This window comes from Oncorhynchus nerka, unplaced genomic scaffold (assembly GCF_034236695.1).
Source record: "Oncorhynchus nerka isolate Pitt River unplaced genomic scaffold, Oner_Uvic_2.0 unplaced_scaffold_16___fragment_2___debris, whole genome shotgun sequence".
NCBI classification, from domain to species: Eukaryota; Metazoa; Chordata; class Actinopteri; order Salmoniformes; family Salmonidae; genus Oncorhynchus; species Oncorhynchus nerka.
In genome coordinates, this window is record NW_027040323.1 from 57292 (window position 1) to 85018 (window position 27727).

The following is a 27727-nucleotide window of genomic DNA, read 5'->3' on the forward strand; positions in this document are numbered from 1 at the left end:
GAGTGTATGGCTTAAAGTGGTCCTATGGACAGATACTCCAATCTCTGCTCTGGAGCTTTGCAGGTCCTTCAGCGTTGTCTTTGGTCTCTTTGTTGTCTCTCTGATTAATGCCCTCTTTGCCTGGTCCGTGCTTTTTGGCGGGTGGCCCTCTTGGCAGGTTTGTTGTGGTGCCATATTCTTTCCATTTTTTTTTGCAATGGATTTAAAGGTGCTCCGTGGGAGGTTCAAAGTTCTGGATATTTTTTATAACCCAACCCTGATCTGTACTTCTCCACAACTTTGTCCCTGACCTGTTTGGAGAGATCCTTGGTCTTCATGGTGCCACTTGCTTGGTGGTGTTGCAGGCTCTGGGGTCTTTCAGAACAGGTGTTCATATACTGAGATCATGTGACACTTAGATTGCACACAGGTGGACTTTATTTAACTAATTATGTTCATTCTGAAGGTAATTGGCTGCACCAGATCTTATTTAGGGGCTTCATAGCAAAGGGGGTGAACACATATGTGTAACGGTTGTCGTTGGTGGAAGAAGGAGAGGACCAAGGTGCAGCGTCGTACGTGTTCATTATCTTTTAATTACACTGAACACTAGAACAAAAATAACAAAACGGAACAAACAAAACAGTCCTGTCTGGTACAAAGACGGAAAACAACTACCCACAACTCAAGGGTGAAAACAGGCTGCCTAAGTATGGTCCTCAATCAGAGACAACGATTGACAGCTGCCTCTGATTGGGAACCATACCAGGCCAAACACATAGAAATACAAACATAGAACAAAACATGGAATGCCCAACCCAACTCACACCCTGACCAACCTAAAATAGAGACATTAAAAAAAGGAATTAAGGTCAGGACGTGACAATATGCATGCACCACTTTTCCATTTTTTTTTTGAAACAAGTAATTTTTTCTCATTTCACTTCACCAATTTTAACTATTTTGTGTATGTCCATTACATGAAATCCAAATAAAAATCTGTTTAAATTACATGTTGTAATGCAACAAAATAGGAAAAACGCCAAGGGGGATGAATACTTTTGCAAGGCACTGTATGCCCCTCTGGTGGGAGCTAATCCGTTATCATCTGTGGATTGAGAGTTCAAAAGCATGAGTTAAACTTTGGACCCCTCGATCTAACCCAAAGCTTCCTGGTTCCTAGCCAATCCCTGTGGCCTAACTTTCATGTTAATCAACCGATTGGAGATTCACATCCAATAAGATCACAGTCCATTGGGGATATTATGCTCCCTCATTCGTCAGTCGTCAGGAACGGCCTCGTCCATCCATTTCATATATGGCAGGCTCCCGTCCTCAACTGGAAAACTCAGCACCTCTGGAGTCTCATAGGGATGGACAGATCTGGGTTGGAGGGAAGGAACAACATAGACATTAGGCAAATTAGCATCCCTACTGCCTTCCTGAGACCGGAAGTACTGTTGCCCTGGACCCAGAAATGCTTTGGCTTTACCTGACATGTAACTGCTTGGGATGATTTCTAAAGGAACCAAATGTAACTTACTTGACAAAGTCTGTGACCCTCTGAATCTTAGAGGTCCTTGTCTTCACAAACTACAATGCAGAAAAGTCCCTGTTATCACTCTGGAAAGTTGGTTTCAACTCACAGCGTAATTCTGTATGACTGGCCAGAGACTTAAAAGCACTGCCAAATAACCTCACCATCAGAATTTCTGTCGCTTCTTGAACCTCTCCTTTCCAGTAATACCTATGGACAAAAAACAACAACTTTGGGACATGCAGTAGGAAATTGTACACACACAGTGGAAAGTATACTTCTGTGTAGTGCATCACGTCCGGCCATGATTAAGAGTCCCATAGGGCAGCACACAATAGGCCCAGCGTAGTCCGGGTTTGGCCGGGGTAGGCCTTCGTTGTAAAGAATAATTTGTTCTTAACTGACTTGCCTAATTAAATAAAGGTTCAATAAAAAAATAGATTTAAAAAATGCACACAAATATAATGGTTCTAAATAGTACCAGATAGAGGTTATTTGGCTTGCAACCAGGACCTAGAAATTAACATCCACTACCTGCCAAATGCAGGTAGATTTTGACATTGGCAGGTAAGAGCCAATTCATGCTTGATCCGAAAATGTGGTTGAGGTGCTAGGGCGGCAGGGCAGCCTTGTGGTTAGAGCGTTGGACTATGAACCGGAAGGTTGCAAGTTCAAACCCCCAAGCAGACAAGGTACAAATCTGTCGTTCTGCCCCTGAACAGGCAGTTAAACCACTGTTCCTAGGCCGTCATTGAAAATAAGAATTTGTTCTTAACTGACTTGCCTAAAAATAAAATAAAATGGATGGTGTGACGCAAATGAAGAGCATCAAGGCAATCAAAGGCCAAAATGAGCTTTGTACCACATCGCCATGCACCTCTCATATTTGGTAACAATGCGGAGGGCTCCACATGGCTCCGCGTTGACGGTAGGAGATCCTGCATAAACACAAACTCACTTCCTTGACAACTACCTTCACAACAGCTGCGAAGCGCAAGAAGTATGAATGCACTGACTTCAGCAGTGGACATATGAAGTCATGACTTCACAGGAGAGACGTTTGAACGTAAAAAATGTTTTTTTATCAATATGCGTTTTTTGGCAGAATTGTCTTCTCGATAACAAACTTTTATGTCATCTGTAAATATGAATGAAGTTGTTAAATTACAAGCCCTGTGGGATTAGCCAAAGAAAAAGTCAGGAAACTTCCCACTAGCCATGATTGGCTGAGAAACTGAGTCGGCTGGACATTCAGAGAAATTAGTTTCAGATTGGTCTGCGGTGTAGCATCTTGTGTCTATAAAATTAGCTGATCATTATGTGTAGAAATTGCTTTCTACTGCAGTTTTAAAAAATATATAATGTTAGTCATGGAGAACTGCAAATATGTTGCTACTGCTCTCAATAACTTTGCTGCCCTGAATTTATCGGGCGCTATTGACAAAGGTCAACGGGAAAAAGTTGTGGACTAATTTCTGGTTGTGGCATGCTGACTCTTTGATTATGAAAATGAATCAGATGAGAAATTTAGGTTAAAAGCATTCCCTGATTTAGGTACAAACAATTTCATTGAAGAAGACATTGTAGATTAATTTACGTGTACTTTATAGCTAGCTAACTAGCTAACATTGAACCTATTTGGTTAACTTTAGCTAGCTATGACAATCGGTTTGTATTGCTAGTAACGTTACTTTATGGACTCGGATTCAAGTTAAAAAAATTAGCTAGCTAGCTAAAGTTAACATTACATGTCTAAATTAGCTTAACGTTAGCGGTGGCTGGCTTGCTAGCTAACATTAACTTACGTGTATGAAGTGTGTGTAACGCATGGATGAAACGGTTACCGGTTTCACGATAAACCACGGTAAAATTCCCGAAGATTAGTATTACCGTTTCAAATATTAATGATCATTAAAACCAAGTTTGATTACCACGGTTTGAAAAACTCACTGTAAATACTGTCCAGCATCAACCAAAGTTAGCAACAGTCTGACGCAGGCGCAGCATGCAACGTGGGTTTTGTTGTTTTGTGTGAAAACATGGCAGAAGGCAGTGACAGGGCACAGAAGATTTTTAAGCCTTCTGAGAGGACCAAATCTGAAGTGTGTTCGTATTTTGGGGTTCATAAGAGTGCTGAGGGAAACTTAATCGAAGATGGTCACCCTGTCTGCAGAACATGCAACAACAAAAAATTGATGCGAAAGGGGCAACACATGCAAGGTAAGTTAACTTTTAGCTCAATGCATGATGTGGGGACTTCGGAATGGGGAAAAATGTTAAGGTTAGTCTAACTTGCTAATACCTTGTCAATAATGTAAACTGAAGCTTTCAGTGTTATTTACTCTTGTAAAAACACTACGCGTTGTTCTGCTGTTGTATGCATCGTGTGTCTGCATATTCGCCCATTGCACACGATAACACGTTAGGTAGTTTAGTCACCCGCCAACATATTTTGTTAATTTAAAATCCAGCAGACGTCGACTTGGTTGTAAAAGTGTTCCAACAGGAGAAACACTATACAAGACTCCTGTATTTATGTCAATTGTTGGGCTCATTACAATTACTATCACGGTCTTAAGACTAATTTGTATTTATGTAAATTGTCCATTGGGTCATTGCATATACTCAAATGCAACACCAAAGATAGACTGTGTGTAAGTGAATAATAATCATAAAGTAACAATACTAGTAATAATAATACATGTTCTATTCCCTTGTTTACAGAGTGGGTGTGCAGCAGGCAAACCCAGTGATGCTACTGGTCCCTCATCTACAGTTGTGACACAGACACTCGAGCAAGCATTTAAAAAGTCAGGCTGCTTATGCACCCACGTCAAAAAAATGCTCAAGACCTCACTGCAGTCCTTTTCATATTACATTGCAAAGGACATGATGCCATTTCAAATTGTTGAGAGGCCAGGCTTTCTGAGGCTGACAAAGGTTGCCTCAGAAAATACTTTAAAGTACTATAAGTATTTTGGGGGGTTATCTGTGCATTACTTTGCTATTTATATTTTTGGAATCTTTTACTTCACTACTTATCAAGGGAACATCCCTGGTCATCCCTACTGCATTTGATCTGGCAGACACACTAAACACAAATGCTTCGTTTGTAAATTATGTTGGAGTGTGCCCCTGGCTATCTGTAAATTTAAAAAATGGTCTGTCTGGTTTAATATAAGGAATTTTAAATTATTTATACTTCTTATACCAAATACTTTTAACCAAGTATTTTACTTTGAAGGTTTCTATCATTACATTTACTCAAGTATGACAATTTAGTACATTTTCCACCACTGGATATGGCTGGCGGTTATAGCATTTCTTTCACATGACCCATCAATTTAGACAACGGTGTCTGTGCTAGCGTCACCTAATATTTCTGAAATATTTTCATTTGGACACTTTCTGTTTACCTGGAATTTTTCCTTACTGTAGGCTAATACCACTTTTAGTCTTATTCTTGTTTAGCACATGACCTCACATGTGAATCCTTAAAGAGATAGGTGGGGCTGGCTTTAAGAGAGTGTGAACAATGCTGAATGGGTGTAGACAAAGGAGAGCTCTCCAGGAGGTACCAAAACATTCAAAGGCCCTTTTCTCAAAAGGGAGTTTATCATCTTTCAAATTTTGCTACATAAGACTGATTTGAGCCGGTCAATCATATCACTGTAAATGCTGCACGGCAAATCCAGCGATCGGAATGACCATGCAGTGCCTTTCAGATGTTAATTTCACCAGCCACATTAGCGGGTGGTCAGGGCCCCCCAGCGCGAGCATTTCACTCACATTTGTTAAAAACAATAGTCAAGTATTATCATAAATAGTAAAATAAATGCTGCAGGAGCTGTTTTCAAAGTATTTCTGACGTTTTGTTTCATAGCTGGTTAAATAATCGCACAAAATCAAAGAACTACAAATCCGATTTAGCCTATTCTGGCTATTCTGGCTGCCTATTCTGGCTGGCTGGCTGTGCACACATGAAGAGCTGAGTAAAATATTAATTTTTAGAAGCGCTGAGCACAGGCATAAAAGTTGGTCTAATTTACTTGAAGTGAAAGTCTACTGAAGTGAGACTTTGTCCTTGTGTTTCTTGGCTATTTAAACGTTTTTCATCACAAGCTAAGTTTTTTTCCCTAAGTTTGAGTTTCAACTGCTTGGGAAGAAAAGACAATGTTTCTACTTGTCAAACTCAATCTCACAGGCACAAATATGTCTCTGGTCATGCAACCACGGTATCCTTCCGCCCTTACACTGGCAGATTAACATTTTTGTCTCATCTGTGATATTTTGGTTAAAATAATTAGGTCACAAAAATGTAAATAAATTAAACAATATTGCACATTACTTCTTACTAGTAATACATTCATTGTTTTAGAAACATTACAAAGCGTGCTCATAAATTTTGGGGTGTTTTGTTGGTGTAATATTAGCGGGAGAAAAAATATTTTGGGTTGTAAAAAAATCTGAGTGGCTGCCATCTTCCTGGACTAAAAAGTCAATGTTATGCCCTGCTTGTAACCACAGAGTAACCCTTTTTGGTGCTATCAAGAACTATAAAAAAAATTCTAAAAAGAACCAAAAATGGGTTCCACTATGATTACCTTTTGTGGGGCTATATAGAACCCTTTTTTTATGGTTCTGTCATGACGTTGGTCTGTGTATAGCAACCCCATCCCCCGCTCCCTGCCGCCCCCCTTTCCTCCTTCAACTAGGCTGCTGTGGTCAGAGGTCGTAAATTCCTCAGAAGACCCTGCCTCATGGCCACACAGTATTAGAGGGTAAACTTTCACAGAGGACAAAGGAAATCCTTCCACCTCACAGAACTTGAGGTACGAACAAATGTCATGTTCCAGAGAAAGTGTAAAAGACCGGTGAAGAATCCAGCTACGAACAGGTGCGTTTGTCACAACTTGGGAAGCTCAAGAGAGATGTTGTGGCCACATTACCATAACGCTGTTTATATAATAGCCTCAGATATGAGGTTTACATCTAATTGTTGTATAAGATGAATGAGTGAGTATGATACTGTTTGTATAATGGTGTAATATGATTGTGGACTGTTTAATGAAGAAAATTACAATTCCCAATTGGATTTGAACTAAATTAGAGGACCGCCCCTGAGCCCAGTTAGGGTCAGACATCCTGGGACAGCCCTTTTCTGCCATTCCGAATAAAACCCAACTTTGAGAAATTATCAGCAGACCATGTTTTTCTCCATTAGGGGAGGACAAAGGTTGTAGACCATTGCTGAATCTTACCACATGGTTACTCTTATACTATCGATACTGACAGAATAAGAACAAGTCTTTGATATTGATTACTAGCCTGCAGCTAGGAATTCGGTATCATTGAACGCGAAGAACGACAACCGCCGAAACATCCCTCTATAACGAATGTCACTTTGAACTATCCCCTCTAAACAAGACAGAGAGAGAGACGGACAATTCTACAAAAGAAAGACTTTTCACCAGCGATCAAGACGACACACTGAGCGTAAATATATATATTGATTGCAATTGTTCACGAATGAGTGAGCGTTCATGTGTAAGGGATTAGCATTTTAATTGTTATAATTAACTCTGTAGGGACTTCTTAGTCAACACCCCCATTGCCCCTTTGTCTAACACACCTCCATGCCGGTTCAGCCCACTAGGTCACATTCTATCATCTCATGTAACCATATTTACTGTTTGTTTATGCATTTATGTAAATGACATAGTTAGCAATAAATAAATGATTTAATACAATTGATGTATGGATGACTCATAGTGAAGACAGGATTCGTGCAGATAACCAACAATTTACAACGTTTGGAATGAGACTAAGGTGAGGGAAAATAAATAAATCATTAATCAGAAGATTATTGATCAGATATGAAAATATCTGAAAGGTTATATTGGGAAATTATAGTAAAGACACAATAGTTCTTTATAGAACCTTTATGGATAATCTGAAAGGTTATTTTTAGATCCTTTTGAAGAAACATCTGGTCAGCCATATTATATTATTAAAATTCCACACGTTATTATTGTGTTAATTGACACGTTGAATGAAGTGAATTACATCTGGAACAGCTGGGGGTCCCTGAGGAGAGAATTGAGAACCACTGACTGACACAAGGCCACACGTGACTCTTTCACAAGAGACCATCTTTGCCCATAGTAATAGATAATGTCATTTCATAACACAAGACATTAGAAAAACTGGAATAAAACACTCTCACTCATGGTTGCACAAAAAGTTGGTCTCGAGTCAAGCAGGACATTCAGTAACAGACACAGCCACTTTGACTGACAGCTGGCCAATATCCACAGTTTCTCTACAGTGACACAAGTCACACAATGGCCTGCTAAGTTGAGGGTTTGGCACTTGTTTCTGGCCTGGTGGCTGTTGCTATATCTTACTCCATCTAGCTTTCTCTTATCTTAGGCCATGGATAAGAATGTATGGTCTGTTCTCATAGAGGCTTGTCAATGTTTAAACAGCTACTTAACGAGGTGTTACGGAAGTTACACTTTCAGGAAATAGAACAGCCTGACCTGCTACTAGAATAGTTACGTATTAATCAGTTGAATACTGAGTTAACTTCTTCGAGATAGGGGGCGCTCTTTTAATTTTTGGATAAAAAACGTTCCCGTTTTAAACAAGATATTTTGTCATGAAAAGATGCTCGACTATGCATGTAATTGACAGCTTTGGAAAGAAAAAACTCTGACGTTTCCAAAACTGCAAAGATATCATCTGTGAGTGCCCCAGAACTAATGCTATAGGCGAAACCAAGATGAAATTTAATACAGGAAATGGTCCAGATTTTGAATGCCCTGTGTTCCAATGTCTCCTTATATGGCTGTGAATGAGCCAGGAATGAGCCTGCACTTTCTGTCGTTTCCCCAAGGTGTCTGCAGCATTGTGACGTATTTGTAGGCATATCATTGGAAGATTGACCATAAGAGACTACATTTACCAGGTGTCCGCCCGGTGTCCTCCGTCGAAATTATTGCGTAATCTCCAGCTCCATGCGAGTTCCATTTTCTTCAGAGGAGAACGTCAACTGCCACGAATGATTTATCATCGATAGATATGTGAAAAACACCTTGAGGATTGATTCTAAACAACGTTTGCCATGTTTCTGTCGATATTATGGAGTTAATTTGGAAAAAAAGTTTGCGTTGTAATGACTTAATTTTCGGGCTTTTTCTTACCCAAACGCGATGAACAAAACGGAGCGATTTGTCCTACACAGATAATATTTTTGGAAAAACTGAACATTTGCTATCTAACTGAGAGTCTCCTCATTGAAAACATCTGAAGTTCTTCAAAGGTAAATGATTTTATTTGAATGCTTTTCTTGTTTTTGTGAAAATGTTGCATGCTGAATGCTAGGCTTAATGCTATGCTAGGCTATCAATACTCTTACACAAATGCTTGTTTAGCTATGGTTCAAAAGCATATTTTGAAAATCTGAGATGACAGTGTTGTTAACAAAAGGCTAAGCTTGAGAGCTAATATATTTATTTCATTTCATTTGCGATTTTCATGAATAGTTAACGTTGCGTTATGCTAATGAGCTTGCGGCGATAATTACACTCCTGGATACAGGTTTTTTTCGTAGCCAAACGTGATGAACAAAACGGAGCGATTTGTCCTACACAAATAATCTTTTTGGAAAACTGAACATTTGCTATCTAACTGAGAGTCCTCATTGAAAGCATCTGAAGTTCTTCAAAGGTAAATGATTTTATTTGAATGCTTTTCTTGTTTTTGTGAAAATGTTGCATGCTGAATGCTAGGCTTAATGCTATGCTAGCTATCAATACTCTTACACAAATGCTTGTGTAGCTATGGTTGAAAAGCATATTTTGAAAATCTGAGATGAGTGTTGTTAACAAAAGGCTAAGCTTGAGAGCAAATATATTTATTTCATTTCATTTGCGATTTTCATGAATAGTTAACGTTGCGTTATGGTAATGAGCTTGAGGCAATAAATAGGATCCCGGATACGGGAATGCTCGTCGCAACAGGTTAAAGGAGAGTTTATGGCGATACCCAGCAGGTAGCCTAGTGGTTAGAGCATTGGACTTGTAACTGAAATGTTGCAAGATCGAATCCCTGAGCTGACAAGGTAAAAATCTGTCACTCTGCCCCTGAACAAGGCAGTTAAACCACTGTTCCTAGGCCATCATTGAAAAAATGAATTTGTTCTTAACTGACTTGCATGGTAAAATAAAATGCCAGTCATTGCACTCTGTCCTTATCTGACCTTCTTTTGGTGGCTCAATGACATTGTTCATTCAACTTGTAGATAAGTAACTATTTTAGTAGCATGTCACTGCTGTTCTGTTTCCTGAAGGTGTAAATCCAGTACCACCTTGTTGAGTAGCTGGTAAAACATTGACAAGCCTCTATGAGAACAGAACACACTTTCTTATTCATGGCCAATGCATTTAAAGGCTTACACACTTTAGATTGAAACTTTCTCACTCTCTTGTGGTAATGTGAGTCATTTACATTCAGTCAAGTAACCACAATAGTGATTTCCTTAGCAACGGGTACCCATACTCAAGAAGTGCATGTGTGTCAGCTAGCCAGACAGAACTTACATCGTAGAAGTCCTGGGCAGAATATTGATGCATGCTGCCATCCTCCTCTCCATAAGGGCTCTGTGGACGAGAGTGGGAAGGAGGAGAGAGACATCAATTAAAACACTTATGGATATGATCTGGTTATTTTCAGGATATGTTGTTTCTAATTTTGAAAACAATTGAGAACATTTCCTCAATGCTCCTGCAAACTGAAATCTGTCTCACCTCATTTATTTGTTTTACCAACATGCCAGCTGCGCAACTAGAGGAGATAAAACTCTAGATCACGTTTACTCCCTCGCCCTCTAACAAGAAGTACCAGTGATGCGCTGAATACGGATGTGGCTCTATGAAGTGGATGCAAAGCTACAGGACTGTTTCATAGCACAGTCTGCAATATGTTCCGGGATTCATCCAAAAACAGAGGCGTTGACCACATCAGTCACCGGCTTCCTTAATAAGTGAATCGACGATGTCGTCCCCACAGTGACAGTAGGTACATATCTCAAACAGAAGCCATGGACATCCCAACATCCCAAGAATGCCAAAGTAACCACTCTAAAATGACTACCTCATAGCACTCACGTCTGTAGCCATGAAATGCTTTGAAAGCCTGGTCATGGCACCACATCAACACCATCATCCCAGACACCCGTGACCCCATTCCAATTCGCATACCTCACTAACAGATCCACAGGTGATGCAATCCCTATTGCACTCCACACCAGAACTGGGCAGAAAATGTGCATGAGTTTCACGTCCCTGTATTAGGGTAAAACTAGGTCCTTAAAATAAGGCCTTAGGAAATATATATGTATTTTGTATTTTATTCACTTTGGATCTCACTTGAGAGATCCGTGAAATCCATCGGACAGAAAATGGATGAACCCATAACAAATACAGTCATGGGTGGTAACTCCACAATTTAACCGAAAGGCAAGGCACGGTGGGAAATATTTGAATACGGCTTTAGACTAAGCAGTGTATTCATTTAACACTGTTCCGGTGTCTATATGTCAGTGTTAATTTGTTTTATTTCAACAGTGGAGAATTTGCTGTGCAGCATAGTGTCAAAGCTTATTTATACTTATCTGTACACAATATCATTGGTTGGTTGCTTGGGTATTCTTGATTATCTACACCTGGGGTATGTTCAGGAGAATGGAAATGAAAATAATATTCATATAGAAACAGACGTCATCTGTCCCAATCCAACAGACAGACGTTAAACTCAACTCCGTGGCCCATGGGAGACTGGACACTCACAAGGCGTAAGAGATTGGGGAGGCAGTCTGGGCACCCTTCATCTATCCAAGAAGATACAATCCAGTTATCAAACTGGTTTGCCCCCCTTGGTGCCGGACCTACCAGCCCCGGGAGTCAGCACGGATCCTAGATGTTTACCAACAGCCGGCGGCCGCCCAGTGGCACCTCCCTCACGGCCATGGCAACCACAGTTCAACAGGTTGCTTCCCCATCGGATTCCATCACGACCAACATCATGGTGGGCAGCTTGATGGTGAGAGATTTTGGCCTGCCTATGATCTGTGGACCGACCAAGGTCCACTGTCACCAAGGAGCCTGTGTCAATGACATCAACTCCCTCCTGCCCACGGTTCTGGCCAACTACTCTAACATTGAGACCATCATCACTCACATAGGTTTAACGACCTTGGTTTTAGGTGATCTGAGGGAGGACTACAAACATGTTTTAAACATGCTCGCTAGCACAGGGAATATAATAATAATAATCTCTGTTCCCCTCCCGTGATACCGAAGGGGTTTGGAACGTTTCAGCCGACTCATCAACAAGTACCTGATGAAACTTTGCAACTTTGTGTGACAACTTTGATTTGCTGTGGAAGAAACCAGCACTTTTTAACAGAGACAGGATTCACCCTAACCGCAGGGGTTCCAGGATTATTTCCAGCTGTTGGATTCTAGCTTGAAATATACTTATTCATGTTACCATACTAGAATGTATTGATTCATTTACATGTACACTTCCCGTCAAAACTTTGGGGTCACTTAGAATTGTCCTTGTTTTTGTCCATTAAAATAACATCAAATTGACCAGAAATATAGTGAAGACATTGTTAATGTCGTAAATGACAATTGTAGATAGAAACGGAAGATTTTTAAATGGAATATCTACATAGGCATACAGAGGCCCATTATCAGCAACCATCACTCCTGTGTTCCAATGGCACGATGTGTTAGCTAATCCAAATGTATGATTTTAAAAGACTAATTCATCATTAGAAAACCATTTTGCAATTATGTTAGCACAGCTGAAAACTGTTGTGCTAATTAAAGAAGCAATAAAACTGACCTTCTTTAGACTAGTTGAGTATCTGGAGCATCAGCATTTGTGGGTTCGATTACAGGCTCAAAATGTCCGTAAACAAAGAACTTTCTTCTGAAACTCGTCAGTCTGTTCTTGTTATGAGAAATGAAGGCTATTCCATGCGAGAAATTGCCAAGAAACTGAAGATCTTGTACAACGCTGTGTACTACTCCCTTCACAGAACAGCGCAAACGGGCTCTAACCAGAATAGAACGAGGAGTGGTAGGCCCCGGTGCACAACTGAGCAAGAGGACAGGTATATTGGAGTGTCTAGTTTGAGAAACAGATGCCTCACAAGTCCTCAACTGGCAGCTTCATTAAATAGTACCCGCAAAACACCAGTCTCAAAGTCAACAGTGAAGAGGCGACTGGGATGCTGGCCTTCTAGGCAGAGTTCCTCTGTCCAGTGTCTGTGTTATTTTGCCCATCTTAATATTTTTATTTTTATTGCCAGTCTGAGATATGTACTTTTTCTTTGCAACTCTGCCTAGAGCATCCCGGAGTCGCCTCTTCACTGTTGACTTTGAGACTGGTGTTTTGCGGGCACTATTTAATGAAGCTGCCAGTTGAGGACTTGTGAGGCGTCTGTTTCTCCAGCTTGGTTGGAGTCAACTTGTGGTAAATTAAATATATTGGACATGATTTAGAAAGGCACACACCTGTCTATATAAGGTACCACAGTTGACAGTGCATGTCAGAGCAAAAACCAAGCCATGAGGTCGAAGGAATTGTCTGTAGATCTTGAAGACAGGATTGTGTCGAGGAACAGATCTGGGGAAGGGTACAAAAAAATGTCTGCAGCATTGAAGGTCATTCTTAAATGGAAGAAGTTTGGAACCACTAAGACTCTTCCTAGAGCTGGCTGCCTGGCAAACAGAGCAATCGGGGGAGAAGGGCCTTGGTCAGGGAGGTGACGAAGAACCCGATGGTCAATCTGACAGAGCTCCAGAGTTCGTCTGTGGAGATGAGAGAACCTTTCAGAAGGACAACCATCTCTGCAGTACTCCACCAATAAGACCTTCATGGAAGAGTAGCCAGATGGAAGCCACTCCTCAGTAAAAAGCACATGACAGCCAACTTGGAGTTTGCCAAAAGGCACCTAAATAACTCTAAGACCATGAGAAGCAAGATTTTCTGGTCTGATGAAAGCAAGATTGTACTCCTTGGCTTGAATGCCTACGGTGAAGCATGGTGGTGGCAGCATCATGCTGTTGGAATGTTTTTCAGCAGCAGTGACTGGGAGACAAGTCAGGATCGATGGAAAGATGAACCTGCTCCAGAGCGCTCAGGACCTTAGACTGTGGCAAAGGTTCACCTTCCAACAGGACAACGACCCTAAGCACACAGCCAAGACAATGCAGGTGTGGTTCCAGGACAGGTCTCTGAATGTCGTTGAGTGGCCCAGCCTAAGCACGGACTTGAAACGGATGGAACATCTCTGGAGAGACGTGAAAATAGCTGTGCAGCAATGCTCCCCATCCAACCTGACAGAGCTTGAGAGGATCTGCAGAGAAGAATACAGGTGTGCCAAGCTTCTAGCGTCATACCCAAGAAGACTCAAGTCTGTAATTGTTGCCAAATGTGCTTCAACAAAGTACTGAGCAAAGGGTCTGAATACTTATGTAAATGTGATATTTTTGCAAACATTTCTAAAAAAAAAATGTTAGCTTCGGCATTATGGGTTATTGTCTGTAGATTGATGAGGGAATATAACAATTTATTCCATTTTAGAATAAGGCTGCAATGTAACACAATGTGGAAAAAGTGAAGGGTTCTGAATACTTTCTGAATGTACATTACGTACACTCATGACCAAAAGTACGTGGACACCTGCTCTTCGAACATGTAATTCCAAATTCATTGGCATTAAAATGGAGTCGGTCCTCCCTTTGCTGCTATAACAGCCTCCACTCTTCTGAGAAAGCTTTCCTCTAGATGTTGGAACATTGCTGCAGGGACTTGCTTCCATTCAGGCACAAGAGCATTAGTGAAGTCGGGCACTGATGTTGGGCGATGAGGCCTGGCTCGCAGTCGGCGTTCCAATTCATCCCAAAGGTGTCGATTGGGTTGAGGTTAGGGATCTGTGCAGGCAGGTCAAGTTATTAAACACCGATCTCAACAAACCATTTCTGTATGGACCTCGCTTTGTCACAATGAAACAAGAAAGGGCCTTCCCAAACTGTAGATCCAATGTTGGAAGCACAGAAGCATATAGAATGTCATTGTATGCTGTAGCATTAAGGTGTCCCTTCACTGGAATTAAGGGGTTCGCCAGAAACATGAAAAACAGCCCCAGACTATCATTCCTCCTCCACCAAACTATACATTTGGCACAGGTAAAATTTTCTTTGCATCCGCCAAACCCAGATTAGTCCATCTGACTGCCACACCATTTTTATACGCTATACACGCTTCAGCACCCTGCAGTCCCATTCTGTGAGCTTGTGTGGCCTACCACTTGGCGGCTGAGTTGTTGTTGCTCCTAGACGTTTCCACTTCACAATAACAACACTTACAGTTGACCGGAGAAGCTCTAGAAGGGCAGAAATGTGACAAATTGTTGGAAAGGTGGCATCCTATGACGGTGCCACGTTTAAAGTCACTTAGCTCTTCAGTAAGGCCATTCTACAGCCAATGTTTCTCTATGGATATTGCATGGCTGTGTGCTCAATTTTAAACAACTAACAGCAACGGGTGTGGCTGAAATAGCTGAATCCACTCATTTGAAGGGGTGTCCACTTACCGTGGTATATATATTGTATGTTGTGTAGTAAATATTTCAGCATTATTTTCATTGTTTTTTATTTGTTGTTTTTTTCCCTGTAAAGCACATTGCATTGCATTCCATGTCTGAAATGTGATTTATAAATAAAGCTTGATTTGATTTAGATAAAATATGATCTGCTGTCCGATAGATTGAAATATTATAGGACATTGTGTGTGCTCTAGTCATTATATTTCTATCTGGAACATGCAGCCCCAGTTGCAGCCCTGACATTAGTTGAAGGCAGCAAATCTGAAAAGTAGTCACTTTCTGAGATCTGTATTTAAATAGTTGTCACCTCCAATGTAACTATTTGTTCTGCCCCAAAATTGTTACTTTCCACAAAGCATATTTAAAACTATAGTTATCCCAGGTCTGCTCCACACTGCCCTCTCCCACCTGGACAACTCCATAGTGCCCTCCAAGCTCATCATTAAGCTCAGGACCCTGGGACTGAACACTTCCATCTGCAGCTGAATCCTGAACTTCCTGATGGGCCACCCCCAGGTGGTAAGGGTAAGCAACAACACATCCGTCACACTGACCATCAACACGGTGGTCCCTCAGGGGTGCGTGTTTAGTCCCATCCTGTACTCCCTGTTCACCCATGACTGCGTGGCCACGCACAACTCCAACACCATCATTAAGTTTGCAAACGACACGACAGTGGTTGGCCTGATCACCGACGACATTGAGATACCCTATAGGAAGGAGGTCAGTGACCTGGCAGTGTGGTGCCAGGAGAACAACCTCTCCCTCAATGTCAGTATGATAAAGTAGCTGATAGTGGACTACAGGAAATGGAGGGCAGAGCATGCCTCCATCCACTTCGACAGGGCAGCAGTGGAGCAGATCGAGAGATTCAAGTTCCTCTGTGTCTACTAAGGAATTATCATAGACCACACACACCAACACAGTCGTGAAGAAGGAATGACAACGCCTCTTCCCCCTCAGGATCCTAAAAAGATTCGGCATGGGCTCTCAGATTCTCAAAAGGTTCTACAGCTGCACCATTGAGGGCACCTTCACTGGCTGAAAAAGTAAATTGAGGGCATCTTGATCCCCCCCAAAGTCAATACTTTGTAGAGCCACCTTTTGCCGCAATTACAGCTGCAAGTCTCTTGGGGTATGTCTCTATAAGCTTGGCACATCTAGCCACTGGGATTTTTGCCCATTCTTCAAGGCAAAACTTCTCCAGCTCCTTGAAGTTGGATGGGTTCCACTGGTGTACAGCCATCTTTAAGTCATACCACAGATTCTGAATTGGATTTAGGTCCAGGCTTTGACTAGGCCATTCCAAGACAAGGCCATTCCAAGACGTAAACCACTCGAGTGTTGCCTTTAGCAGTATGCTTAGGGTCATTGTCTGGAAGGTGAACCTCCGTCCCAGTCTCAAATCTCTGGAAGACTGAAACAAGTTTCCCTCAAGGATATCCCTGTATTTAGTGCCTTCCATCATTCCTTAAATTCTGTCCAGTTTCCCAGCCCCTGGGATGGTGTTCTCAGGGTGATGAAGGGTGTTGGGTTTGCGCCAGACATACTGAAACTCAATTTGAGTCTCATCTGACCAGAGTACTTTCTTCCATATGCTTGGGGAGTCTCCCACATGTCTTTTGGCAAACACCAAACATGTTTTCTTATTTTTGTCTGGCCACACTTCCGTAAAGCTCAGCTCTGTAGAATGTACGGCTTAAAGTGGTCCTATGGACAGATACTCCAATCTCCGCTGTGGAGCTTTGCAGCTCCTTCAGGGTTATCTTTGCTCTTTGTTGCCTCTCTGAATGATGCACTCCTCGCCTGGTCTGTGAGTTTTGGTGGGCGGCCCTTTCTTAGCAGGTTTGTTGTGGTGCCATATTCTTTCAGGTTTTTAATAATGGATTTAATGGTGCTCCGTGGGATGTTCAAAGTTTCTGATATTTTTTTATAACCCAACCCTGATCTGTACTTCTCCACAACTTTGTCCCTGACCTGTTTGGAGAGCTCCCTGGTCTTCATGGTGCCGCTTGCTTGGTGGTGCCCCTTGTTTAGAGGTGGTGCAGGCACTGAGGCCTTTCAGGACAGGTGTATATATGCTGAGATCATGTGACAGATCATGTGCCACTTAGATTGCACACAGGTGGACTTTTTTAACCTCTTGAACCTCTGGGGGCAGTATTTCATTTTTGGATGAAAAACGTTCCCGTTTTAAACAAGATATTTTGTCACAAAGATGCTCGACTATGCATATAATTGACAGCTTTGGAAAGAAAACACTCTGACGTTTCCAAAACTGCAAAGATATTGTCTGTGAGTGCCACAGAACTAATGCTACAGGCGAAACCAAGATTAAATTTCATACAGGAAGTGAGACAGATTTTGGAGGCGCTGTGTTCCAATGTCTCCTTATATGGCTGTGAATGCGCAAGGAATGAGCCTACACTTTCTGTCGTTTCCCCAAGGTGTTTGCAGCATTGTGACGTATTTGTAGGCATATCATTGGAAAATTTACCATAAGAGACTACATTTACCAGGTGTCCGCTCGGTGTCCTCCGTCGAAACTATTCCGTAATCTCCAGGTGCGTGCATTTTTCCATTTTGAACAGAGGAGAAACCAAACTGCAACGAGTGATTTATCATCGAATAGATATGTGAAAAACACCTTGAGGATTGATTCTAAACAACGTTTGCCATGTTTCTGTCGATATTATGGAGTTAATTTGGAAAAAAGTTTGCGTTGTAATGACTTAATTTTCAATGAGCGATTTCTCCTACACAAATAATATTTTTGGAAAAACTGAACATTTGCTATCTAACTGAGAGTCTCCTCATTGAAAACATCCGAAGTTCTTCAAAGGTAAATTATTTTATTTGAATGCTTTTCTTGTTTTTGTGAAAATGTTGCCTGCTGAATGCTAGGCTTAATGCTATGCTAGCTAACAATACTCTTACACAAATGCTTGTGTAGCTATGGTTGAAAAGCATTTTTTGAAAATCTGAGATGACAGTGTTGTTAACAAAAGGCTAAGCTTGTGAGCCAATATATTTATTTCATTTCATTTGCGATTTTCATGAATAGTTAACGTTGCGTTATGGTAATGAGCTGGAGGCTATAATTACGCTCCCGGATACGGGATTGCTGTCGCAACAGGTTAAACTAATTATGTGACTTCTGAAGGTAATTGGCTGTACCAGATCGTATTTAGGGGCTTCATAGCAAAGGGGGTGAACACATATGCATGCACCACTTTTCCATTTTTTTTTTTTTTTTTTAAAGATTTTCTGAAGCAAGTCATTTTTTTCACTTCACCAATTTGGACTATTTAGTGTATGTCCATCCATGCATCAAAATAGGAAAAATGCCAAGGGGGATGAATAATTTTACAAGGCACTGTATATGTACATATCTACCTCAATTACCTCATACCCCTGTAAATTGACTCGGCTGTTACCCCATGTATATAGCCAAGTTATTGTTACTTATTGTATATTTATTCCTTGTGTTATAATTGTTTTCTCTCTGCATTGTTAGAAGGGCTTGTATAAATAGGCTTTTCGCTGTTAGTCTACACCAGTTGTTTGACGAAGCATATGACAAAAAAAAAAATCTTTTTTTAACTTGATTTGACTGCTCTAACCTGTGAAGACAGGAGGGAGGATGGCCATTTACATTTTGGCAGAAGATCGTGGCTTGTTTGAAAGCTACTCAGTGTTCTCTCCAGGCAGGCACACGGTAAACAGAGAATAGCTCATCTACATGCACCACAGACGCAGGGAGAGAGGAAGCTGCACTCACAGTAGTACTCCACTGGCTTATGGCTTTCACAGCTTACTCACTTATTTCCTATAAATGCAGAAAGAGAAAGCAATAATAAGAGCTTAGGTCTGAAGTGGTATATTTCGGTATTCCGGAATGCTCCAAATAAGTATTTATTTATTAATTTATTCTTTAAAAAAAAAAAAAATGTATGAGTCATCTACAAATAGGAAAGAACTGACGCATTGTGGAAATACTAATTACAAAGCATATATTCTAGTTAGTGGTTAGATATATCACATGGGTGATATTAATAGGGCCAGGAGTTTTTCCTGGCCAAGTGTCCTCACCAGGAAAAACTCTGGGCTCTATACCGAGACTGGTCTTGAGTACAACAACACTGGAGAGTAGTATTCTGTTGTGGTAATGGTATGCTGTCCCAACCTGGTCTCAGAGCATTTTGTATAATTCTGTATATAAATCAGAGAAACTCAGTTTAGTATGATGTGTTATGATTGGTATGGTATGGTATGTATTAATATGTGGATGTCCATCACCCATTTCGATGTCCATCACCCATTTTTTGTAGATGTGCTACAAATTACAATTTGTATTATATGTTACGAATTTGAAAATTTACAATATGTAAAGAATATGCAAAACGTAGGATATGTTACGATTGCTATGTGGGTGCTAATGTTAGTTAGGCTAGGGGTTAGGGTTCAGTTTCAGAGATAGGTTAAAGAGTTTAAGTAACCATCTGTCTTATGTAACCATACCAAATGTAACATATGATACTAATTTGAGTACCCTGCTTTTACATTTACTATATTATGTCTCGTCTATGAGACCAGGCTGGCTGTTCGGTAGCCTACCTGCCTATGTCCTTGGCTGCCTGTTCATTGGGGCAGTTGATGAGGAGGACCGAGTGGTGTCCAGGTACGTAGCTCCCCGTGAAGGCAGAATGGAGCTGGACACACAGGGCCCTCAGCATGGGATACATGGACATGGTCAACACCATTCCCTGGAGAAGAGGATGGAAGGGAGAACAGCAATACAATTCACTTTAATACAATCGCAAGATGTCACCCACACAGTAACAAATTCCTGTAAATTTACAGCAAAATTTCACTGTGAGGTACTGTAATTCTAAATTACAGTACCCGTGCTGTTCCGCTACACTGATTTAGAATTACAGCAGCATACTGTGAATTATGGTGCATTGTGGGAAAATTTTGTGGGGCGAAATAATCTCAGGCTCATTATCATATTTTGAGGATTGCCTTGAAAGGGGCTATATTTGTTGCACCCATTAGCGAGAATTATCTATTTCGCCCTGTAGTCAGTGCCAGTTTAGAAACTTTTGTTAAGGCCTCTACAAGTGCAAGCGATATATAACAGTAAATATTAATTGGTATACTGTAATATACAATTACATATTCACTGTTAGCAATTGCTGTAATTGTATTACAATACAATTTAACAATAAAGTGCTGTAATACTGTTTTGCTATATATTTACTGCAGTGTTTCGTAAAGGATGGAGAATTGTGGAAAAATGTTGTGGGAGAGGAAAGAATAGCTGGCTCATTAACATATATTAAGTGGCTATGTTTGTTGCACCCGTTAGTGAGAATTCTGTACCAATTGAACTGATTTAAAGTACAGTATATTGGGTAAAGATCACAGTGACAGTGGGTCTTAAACCTATAATGGTTGAATATTAACCCTCCTGTTGTGTTCGTTTCATGTTCATTAATTCTGTGTTCCCGGTCCAAAATGACCGCCCCCTTATAGCAGATTATAAATCCATAATAATACATATATTATCACCTAATGTTGTGTTAGATCTTTTTATCAACTTATGTTCTTGTGAACATTACAAGTTCTGAATTTCTATTTGCAGTTTATGGCCTGTAGGCCTCATTGACCTGAGCTCATACAACTAGTTTTTGAGTTAAAAAAAAGCATAATGTATGGATTATTTTGACTTGTACAAATGAAACATATTGTGATATTTATCCCAGACTACTTTGTGTCAAAATTTAACAAGGACTCTCTCCTCCTTACCAGTGTCATGATCAAAGATATGATCAAGAACCTCACATTCAGTATATCGTTTGGTCATGTGCTGCCACAGAATGAATTGTGAGCAAGGCCTCAAAAAAACTGTACATATCAGAGTTGCGAGAAAAGTTATATATATTATTGAAACAATGTTGCAATTGTTTGTGAGAATGCCAACAGGTGTGGTCCCCGTAGGGGAAAGATTATATTGGGGAAAGGTTCCTGTTGGGGTTGCCATGGAAGCCAAGAAGGGGAGTGAGGTGTGTGCGCTCAAACACACATGCATGTGGGGGTCTGGGAGACGAAGTGTGCCCATCTGATGAATGGGCATGTGCCTGAACTCAATTTTAGACGCTAATTGTAGTCTCACCCGTTCATTTCTAATGACCGGTCATTTTTTAAAAAGTTAAATAAAACACCCAAAATCTTATGAAAAGCATCAAAATGTATTTTGGGTGTTCAGATCCCCTGTGTGGACAAAGTCATGGAACCTTATGACAATCAGATTAAATTAACTACATTTTTCAAAGAGAGAACTTGTAAATTGGTCCAATTCAACCGGAACACAGCAGGAAGGTTAAGCAGTGTCCTTTTGATTTGTTTTTCCTTGTAATCACTGCCAGTTTGGAAGCCTTTGTTTAGTTATTAACTTAAAGTTATTAAACACCAAATATTCGTAAATATGCTGTAATATACAAATACTTAGCAGCCAACCTGCTTGCACTCATCCCATGTGATTACTGTAAAATACCAACATGATTACAGTAGCATTTATTTTCTTACATTATAGTAGGCTCATTTACATTTACATTTAAGTCATTTAGCAGACGCTCTTATCCAGAGCGACTTACAAATTGGTGCATTCACCTTATGACATCCAGTGGAACAGTAGTGCATCTAAATCTTTTAAGGGGGGGGGGGAGAAGGATTACTTTATCCTATCCTAGGTATTCCTTAAAGAGGTGGGGTTTCAGGTGTCTCCGGAAGGTGGTGATTGACTCCGCTGTCCTGGCGTCGTGAGGGAGTTTGTTCCACCATTGGGGGGCCAGAGCAGCGAACAGTTTTGACTGGGCTGAGCGGGAACTGTACTTCCTCAGTGGTAGGGAGGCGAGCAGGCCAGAGGTGGATGAACGCAGTGCCCTTGTTTGGGTGTAGGGCCTGATCAGAGCCTGGAGGTACTGAGGTGCCGTTCCCCTCACAGCTCCGTAGGCAAGCACCATGGTCTTGTAGCGGATGCGAGCTTCAACTGGAAGCCAGTGGAGAGAGCGGAGGAGCGGGGTGACGTGAGAGAACTTGGGAAGGTTGAACACCAGACGGCTGCGGCGTTCTGGATGAGTTGTAGGGGTTTAATGGCACAGGCAGGGAGCCCAGCCAACAGCGAGTTGCAGTAATCCAGACGGGAGATGACGAGTGCCTGGATTAGGACCTGCGCCGCTTCCTGTGTGAGGCAGGGTCGTACTCTGCAGATGTTGTAGAGCATGAACCTACAGGAACGGGCCACCGCCTTGATGTTAGTTGAGAACGACAGGGTGTTGTCCAGGATCACGCCAAGGTTCTTAGCGCTCTGGGAGGAGGACACAATGGAGTTGTCAACCGTGATGGCGAGATCATGGAACGGGCAGTCCTTCCCCGGGAGGAAGAGCAGCTCCGTCTTGCCGAGGTTCAGCTTGAGGTGGTGATCCGTCATCCACACTGATATGTCTGCCAGACATGCAGAGATGCGATTCGCCACCTGATCATCAGAAGGGGGAAAGGAGAAGATTAATTGTGTGTCGTCTGCATAGCAATGATAGGAGAGACCATGTGAGGTTATGACAGAGCCAAGTGACTTGGTGTATAGCGAGAATAGGAGAGGGCCTAGAACAGAGCCCTGGGGACACCAGTGGTGAGAGCACGTGGTGTGGAGACGGATTCTCGCCACGCCACCTGGTAGGAGCGACCTGTCAGGTAGGACGCAATCAAGCGTGGGCCGCGCCGGAGATGCCCAACTCGGAGAGGGTGGAGAGGAGGATCTGATGGTTCACAGTATCGAAGGCAGCCGATAGGTCTAGAAGGATGAGAGCAGAGGAGAGAGAGTTAGCTTTAGCAGTGCGGAGCGCCTCCGTGATACAGAGAAGAGCAGTCTCAGTTGAATGACTAGTCTTGAAACCTGACTGATTTGGATCAAGAAGGTCATTCTGAGAGAGATAGCGGGAGAGCTGGCCAAGGACGGCACGTTCAAGAGTTTTGGAGAGAAAAGAAAGAAGGGATACTGGTCTGTAGTTGTTGACATCGGAGGGATCGAGTGTAGGTTTTTTCAGAAGGGGTGCAACTCGCTCTCTTGAAGACGGAAGGGACGTAGCCAGCGGTCAGGGATGAGTTGATGAGGGAGGTGAGGTAAGGGAGAAGGTCTCCGGAAATGGTCTGGAGAAGAGAGGAGGGGATAGGGTCAAGCGGGCAGGTTGTTGGGCGGCCGGCCGTCACAAGACGCGAGATTTCATCTGGAGAGAGGGGGAGAAAGAGGTCAGAGCACAGGGTAGGGCAGTGTGAGCAGAACCAGCGGTGTCGTTTGACTTAGCAAACGAGGATTGGATGTCGTCGACCTTCTTTTCAAAATGGTTGACGAAGTCATCTGCAGAGAGGGAGGAGGGGGGAGGGGGAGGAGGATTCAGGAGGGAGGAGAAGGTTGCAAAGAGCTTCCTAGGGTTAGAGGCAGATGCTTGGAATTTAGAGTGGTAGAAAGTGGCTTTAGCAGCAGAGAGAGAAGAGGAAAATGTAGAGAGGAGGGAGTGAAAGGATGTCAGGTCCGCAGGGGAGGCGAGTTTTCCTCCATTTCCGCTCGGCTGCCCGGAGCCCTGTTCTGTGAGCTCGCAATGAGTCGTTGAGCCACGGAGCGGGAGGGGAGGACCGAGCCGGCCTGGAGGATAGGGGACATAGAGAGTCAAAGGATGCAGAAAGGGAGGAGAGGAGGGTTGAGGAGGCAGAATCAGGAGATAGGTTGGAGAAGGTTTGAGCAGAGGGAAGAGATGATAGGATGGAAGAGGAGAGAGTAGCGGGGGAGAGAGAGCGAAGGTTGGGACGGTGCGATACCATCCGAGTAGGGGCAGTGTGGGAAGTGTTGGATGAGAGCGAGAGGGAGAAGGATACAAGGTAGTGGTCGGAGACTTGGAGGGGAGTTGCAATGAGGTTAGTGGAAGAACAGCATCTAGTAAAGATGAGGTTGAGCGTATTTCCTGCCTTGTGAGTAGGGGGAAGGTGAGAGGGTGAGGTCAAAAGAGGAGAGGAGTGGAAAGAAGGAGGCAGAGAGGAATGAGTCAAAGGTAGACGTGGGGAGGTTAAAGTCGCCCAGAACTGTGAGAGGTGAGCCGTCCTCAGGAAAGGAGCTTATCAAGGCATCAAGCTCATTGATGAACTCTCCGAGGGAACCTGGAGGGCGATAAATGATAAGGATGTTAAGCTTGAAAGGGCTGGTAACTGTGACAGCATGGAATTCAAAGGAGGCGATAGACAGATGGGTAAGGGGAGAAAGAGAGAATGACCACTTGGGAGAGATGAGGATCCCGGTGCCACCACCCCGCTGACCAGAAGCTCTCGGGTGTGCGAGAACACGTGGGCAGACGAAGAGAGAGCAGTAGGAGTAGCAGTGTTGTCTGTGGTGATCCATGTTTCCGTCAGTGCCAAGAAGTCGAGGGACTGGAGGGAGGCATAGGCTGAGATGAACTCTGCCTTGTTGGCCGCAGATCGGCAGTTCCAGAGGCTACCGGAGACCTGGAACTCCACGTGGGTCGTGCGCGCTGGGACCACCAGATTAGGGTGGCCGCGGCCACGCGGTGTGGAGCGTTTGTATGGTCTGTGCAGAGGAGAGAACAGGGATAGACAGACACATAGTTGACAGGCTACACAAGAGGCTACGCTAATGCAAAGGAGATTGGAATGACAAGTGGACTACACGTCTCGAGTGTTCAGAAAGTTAAGCTTACGTAGCAAGAATCTTATTGACTAAAATGATTAAAATGATACAGTACTGCTGAAGTAGGCTAGCTGGCAGAGGCTGCGTTGTTGACTATGTAGGCTAGCTGGCAGTGTCTGCGTTGTTGACACTACACTAATCAAGTCGTTCCGTTGAGTGTAATGGTTTCTACTGTGCTACTGTGCTGCTATTCGGGGCTAGCTGGCTAGCTAGCAGTGTTGATTTACGTTACGTTGCGTTAAAAGAACGACAATAGCTGGCTAGCTAACCTAGGAAATCGCTCAAGACTACACAATTATCTTTGATACAAAGACGGCTATGTAGCTAGCTATGTAGCTAGCTACGATCAAACAAATCAAGCCGTTGTACTGTAATGAAATGAAAAATGTGATACTACCTGTGGAGCGAAGCGAAATGCGACCGGATTGTTGAGTGCGGAAGTTCTGTTACGTTAAGGACGACAAATAGCTGGCTAGCTAACCTCGGTAAATTAAGATAATCACTCTAAAACTACACACTCTAAACTACACAATTATCTTGGATACGAAGACAGCAAAGACAACTATGTAGCTAGCTAACACTACACTAATCAAGTCGTTCAGTTGAGTGTAAGTTGTGCTGCTAATCGGTAGACGGTGGACTAGCTAACGGTAGACGTTAGCTAGCTAGCTAGCTGCAGGGCGGTGTAGACTGCGTTAGGACGACGAAATACGATAATTACGCAATTATCTATGATACAAAGACGGCTATGTAGCTAGCTAAGAAGAAAAATTGCTAAGATTAGACAAATCAAACCGTTGTACTATAATGAAATGTAATGAAATGTAATACTACCTGCGGACCGAGTGCAGATGCGACCGCTCGCTCCAACCCGGAATCTAAAAGCTGCCAATATCAGATTTCACAGTTTTGTACTATGTCAGTCATTGCTCTGCATTTTACAGTTACCTACAGGAAGCTGGTGGCAAGTTTATGTGAATATTACAGTAACGTACTTTGCATTGGCCAGAGATGGGCAAAGATACATCGAAAAGGTATGTTATTACAAATGCAGGACATTTTGAAGACCAATGTATCCTTAACTAAAACAACATTCCCAGTAACGGATACAGATTTGTTTTACTTGCTATGACTGTGACATGCGTTTTCTTTAGCACCCTTAGATGAATGCACTGACTGGAAGTTGCCCTGGACAAGAGTGTCTGCTAAATGACCAAAATGTATTTTAGGCCAGTGACATACAAAATGACAAAATAAGTATTGGAAGTATTGAAATACCTATTTCAAATACATGTAACAGAAATACTGCCTATCGTTGGCATGAGCTACCTGCACTGTAAATCTGCAACAGTTTACTAACCACTCTGTTTCCAGTAATGTACTGTAAATTCTAGAAATACAGCATGTTACTGTAGTCAGGTGTTCCAGTACTATGCTGTAAATTTGTGTTACAGTAAAAGTCCTGTAAATCTACAGTCATTTACTGTACATTTACAGCAACCTTCTGGCTACTGTACTGCCTGTAATTTCCTTGAAATAATTACAGGAAATGTTTTACAGTGCACCTTGAGGTGGTAGTAATGATGATGACATAACAAACATAATACTTTTACATATTTTTATTTAACATTTATTTACTCAGAATACCTTTTTCCCAAAGGGAGAACCATGTTGCCCTTATCTAGTATTATATACAGTACCCTACCGCAACTCCTGATCTTAACCATTAGTGAGCTGAACAAAACCTAACCCTGCATCAGTGTTTATAGGGACATATTTCACATATCACATCTCTGAGTTGAGGTCACATCAGGACAAGTGGTGAAAGGAGTTAGGACACGGTCCTGACCCTGACGGTCATTCATTGGTAGCGCTGACGGTCATTCATTGGTAGCGAACAAAGCCAGGTATTATCCATATAACTGTCCTCTCAGAATGCTGGAATGCTGTGTCCGGGATACAGCTTGGTGACTCTCTCTGTCCTCTATCCTCTTATCATTGCACTGCCACAGCCGAATGGTTAGTTGGAACAGATAGCGGCCAATTTATAATCCTCTCTCTCTCTCTCTGCAGCTCCTGTCCCTGCTTCATTGCAAGCGGCATGGTATGAGATGGAATGATTGGCATTTCAAACAATATTAAAGTGCCCCCCCCCTCGTCCAAAACATCCGCCAAAATGTTTTATAATTAAACATACGCATTTCACGTAGGTTAATTCAGTAAATATGTGACTAGGCCTATTTGGTGAGGGTTGCCCCATATAATTTAACTGATTTTATATAGCTAATGTGTTACTTATTACTACAAAACTGCATCCAGCGCGAAAATAATTTGCCACCTGCTGGATACAAATAATTTTATTCAACAAAATAATGAACTTACCATACAGATCACGAACAATCCCAAACGACAGAGAATTTGAGCTAGGGACTCCTTGTGAAATCGTGGGTACAGCCAGTCCATTTTACTCTGACCGAGTTCTTCAAACTGTCAGGTCCGGGAGAGAGTGCATTCGAGAACAGAGGCACCTTGTGCGCTCAATTTGTCCTGGAGAAGGGGTGAGTAGGCTACTAACTTCTAGGCAGCTATGTGCTTACCCTGGTGAATAATAGTCTATTTTGAATGTTTAAAATCTGCAAAAGTTAACCTTACTCACTTTTCTGCTGGATAAACCATATATCGGTGGATCAGCGCAGTGGAAACAAGAATCCGCTTGTCATTGGATGTTTGACACTTCCTGATACAACAGCGTCCAACCAAACACCGG

At 42.2% G+C, this 27727-nt stretch overlaps 1 protein-coding gene across 2 annotated transcripts; it reads right to left on the reverse strand.

Moving 5' to 3' along the window:
- Nucleotides 1–547: 547 nt before the first annotated feature.
- LOC115101071 (protein CutA homolog) lies at nt 548–27727 on the reverse strand. Of its 2 annotated transcripts, none has more exons than XM_029620250.2 (6): nt 27343–27727; nt 19821–19969; nt 10120–10179; nt 1681–1726; nt 1523–1572; nt 548–1362 (listed from the first exon to the last, which is right to left on the reverse strand). In XM_029620250.2, exons 1-6 carry the CDS (start codon nt 27421–27423, stop codon nt 1260–1262), a joined length of 489 nt encoding a protein of 162 aa, XP_029476110.1. In that variant the 5' UTR covers nt 27424–27727; the 3' UTR covers nt 548–1259. The 2 variants fall into 2 exon arrangements, with proteins under 2 accessions (XP_029476110.1, XP_029476111.1); XM_029620251.2 differs by having other exon boundaries at nt 27617–27726.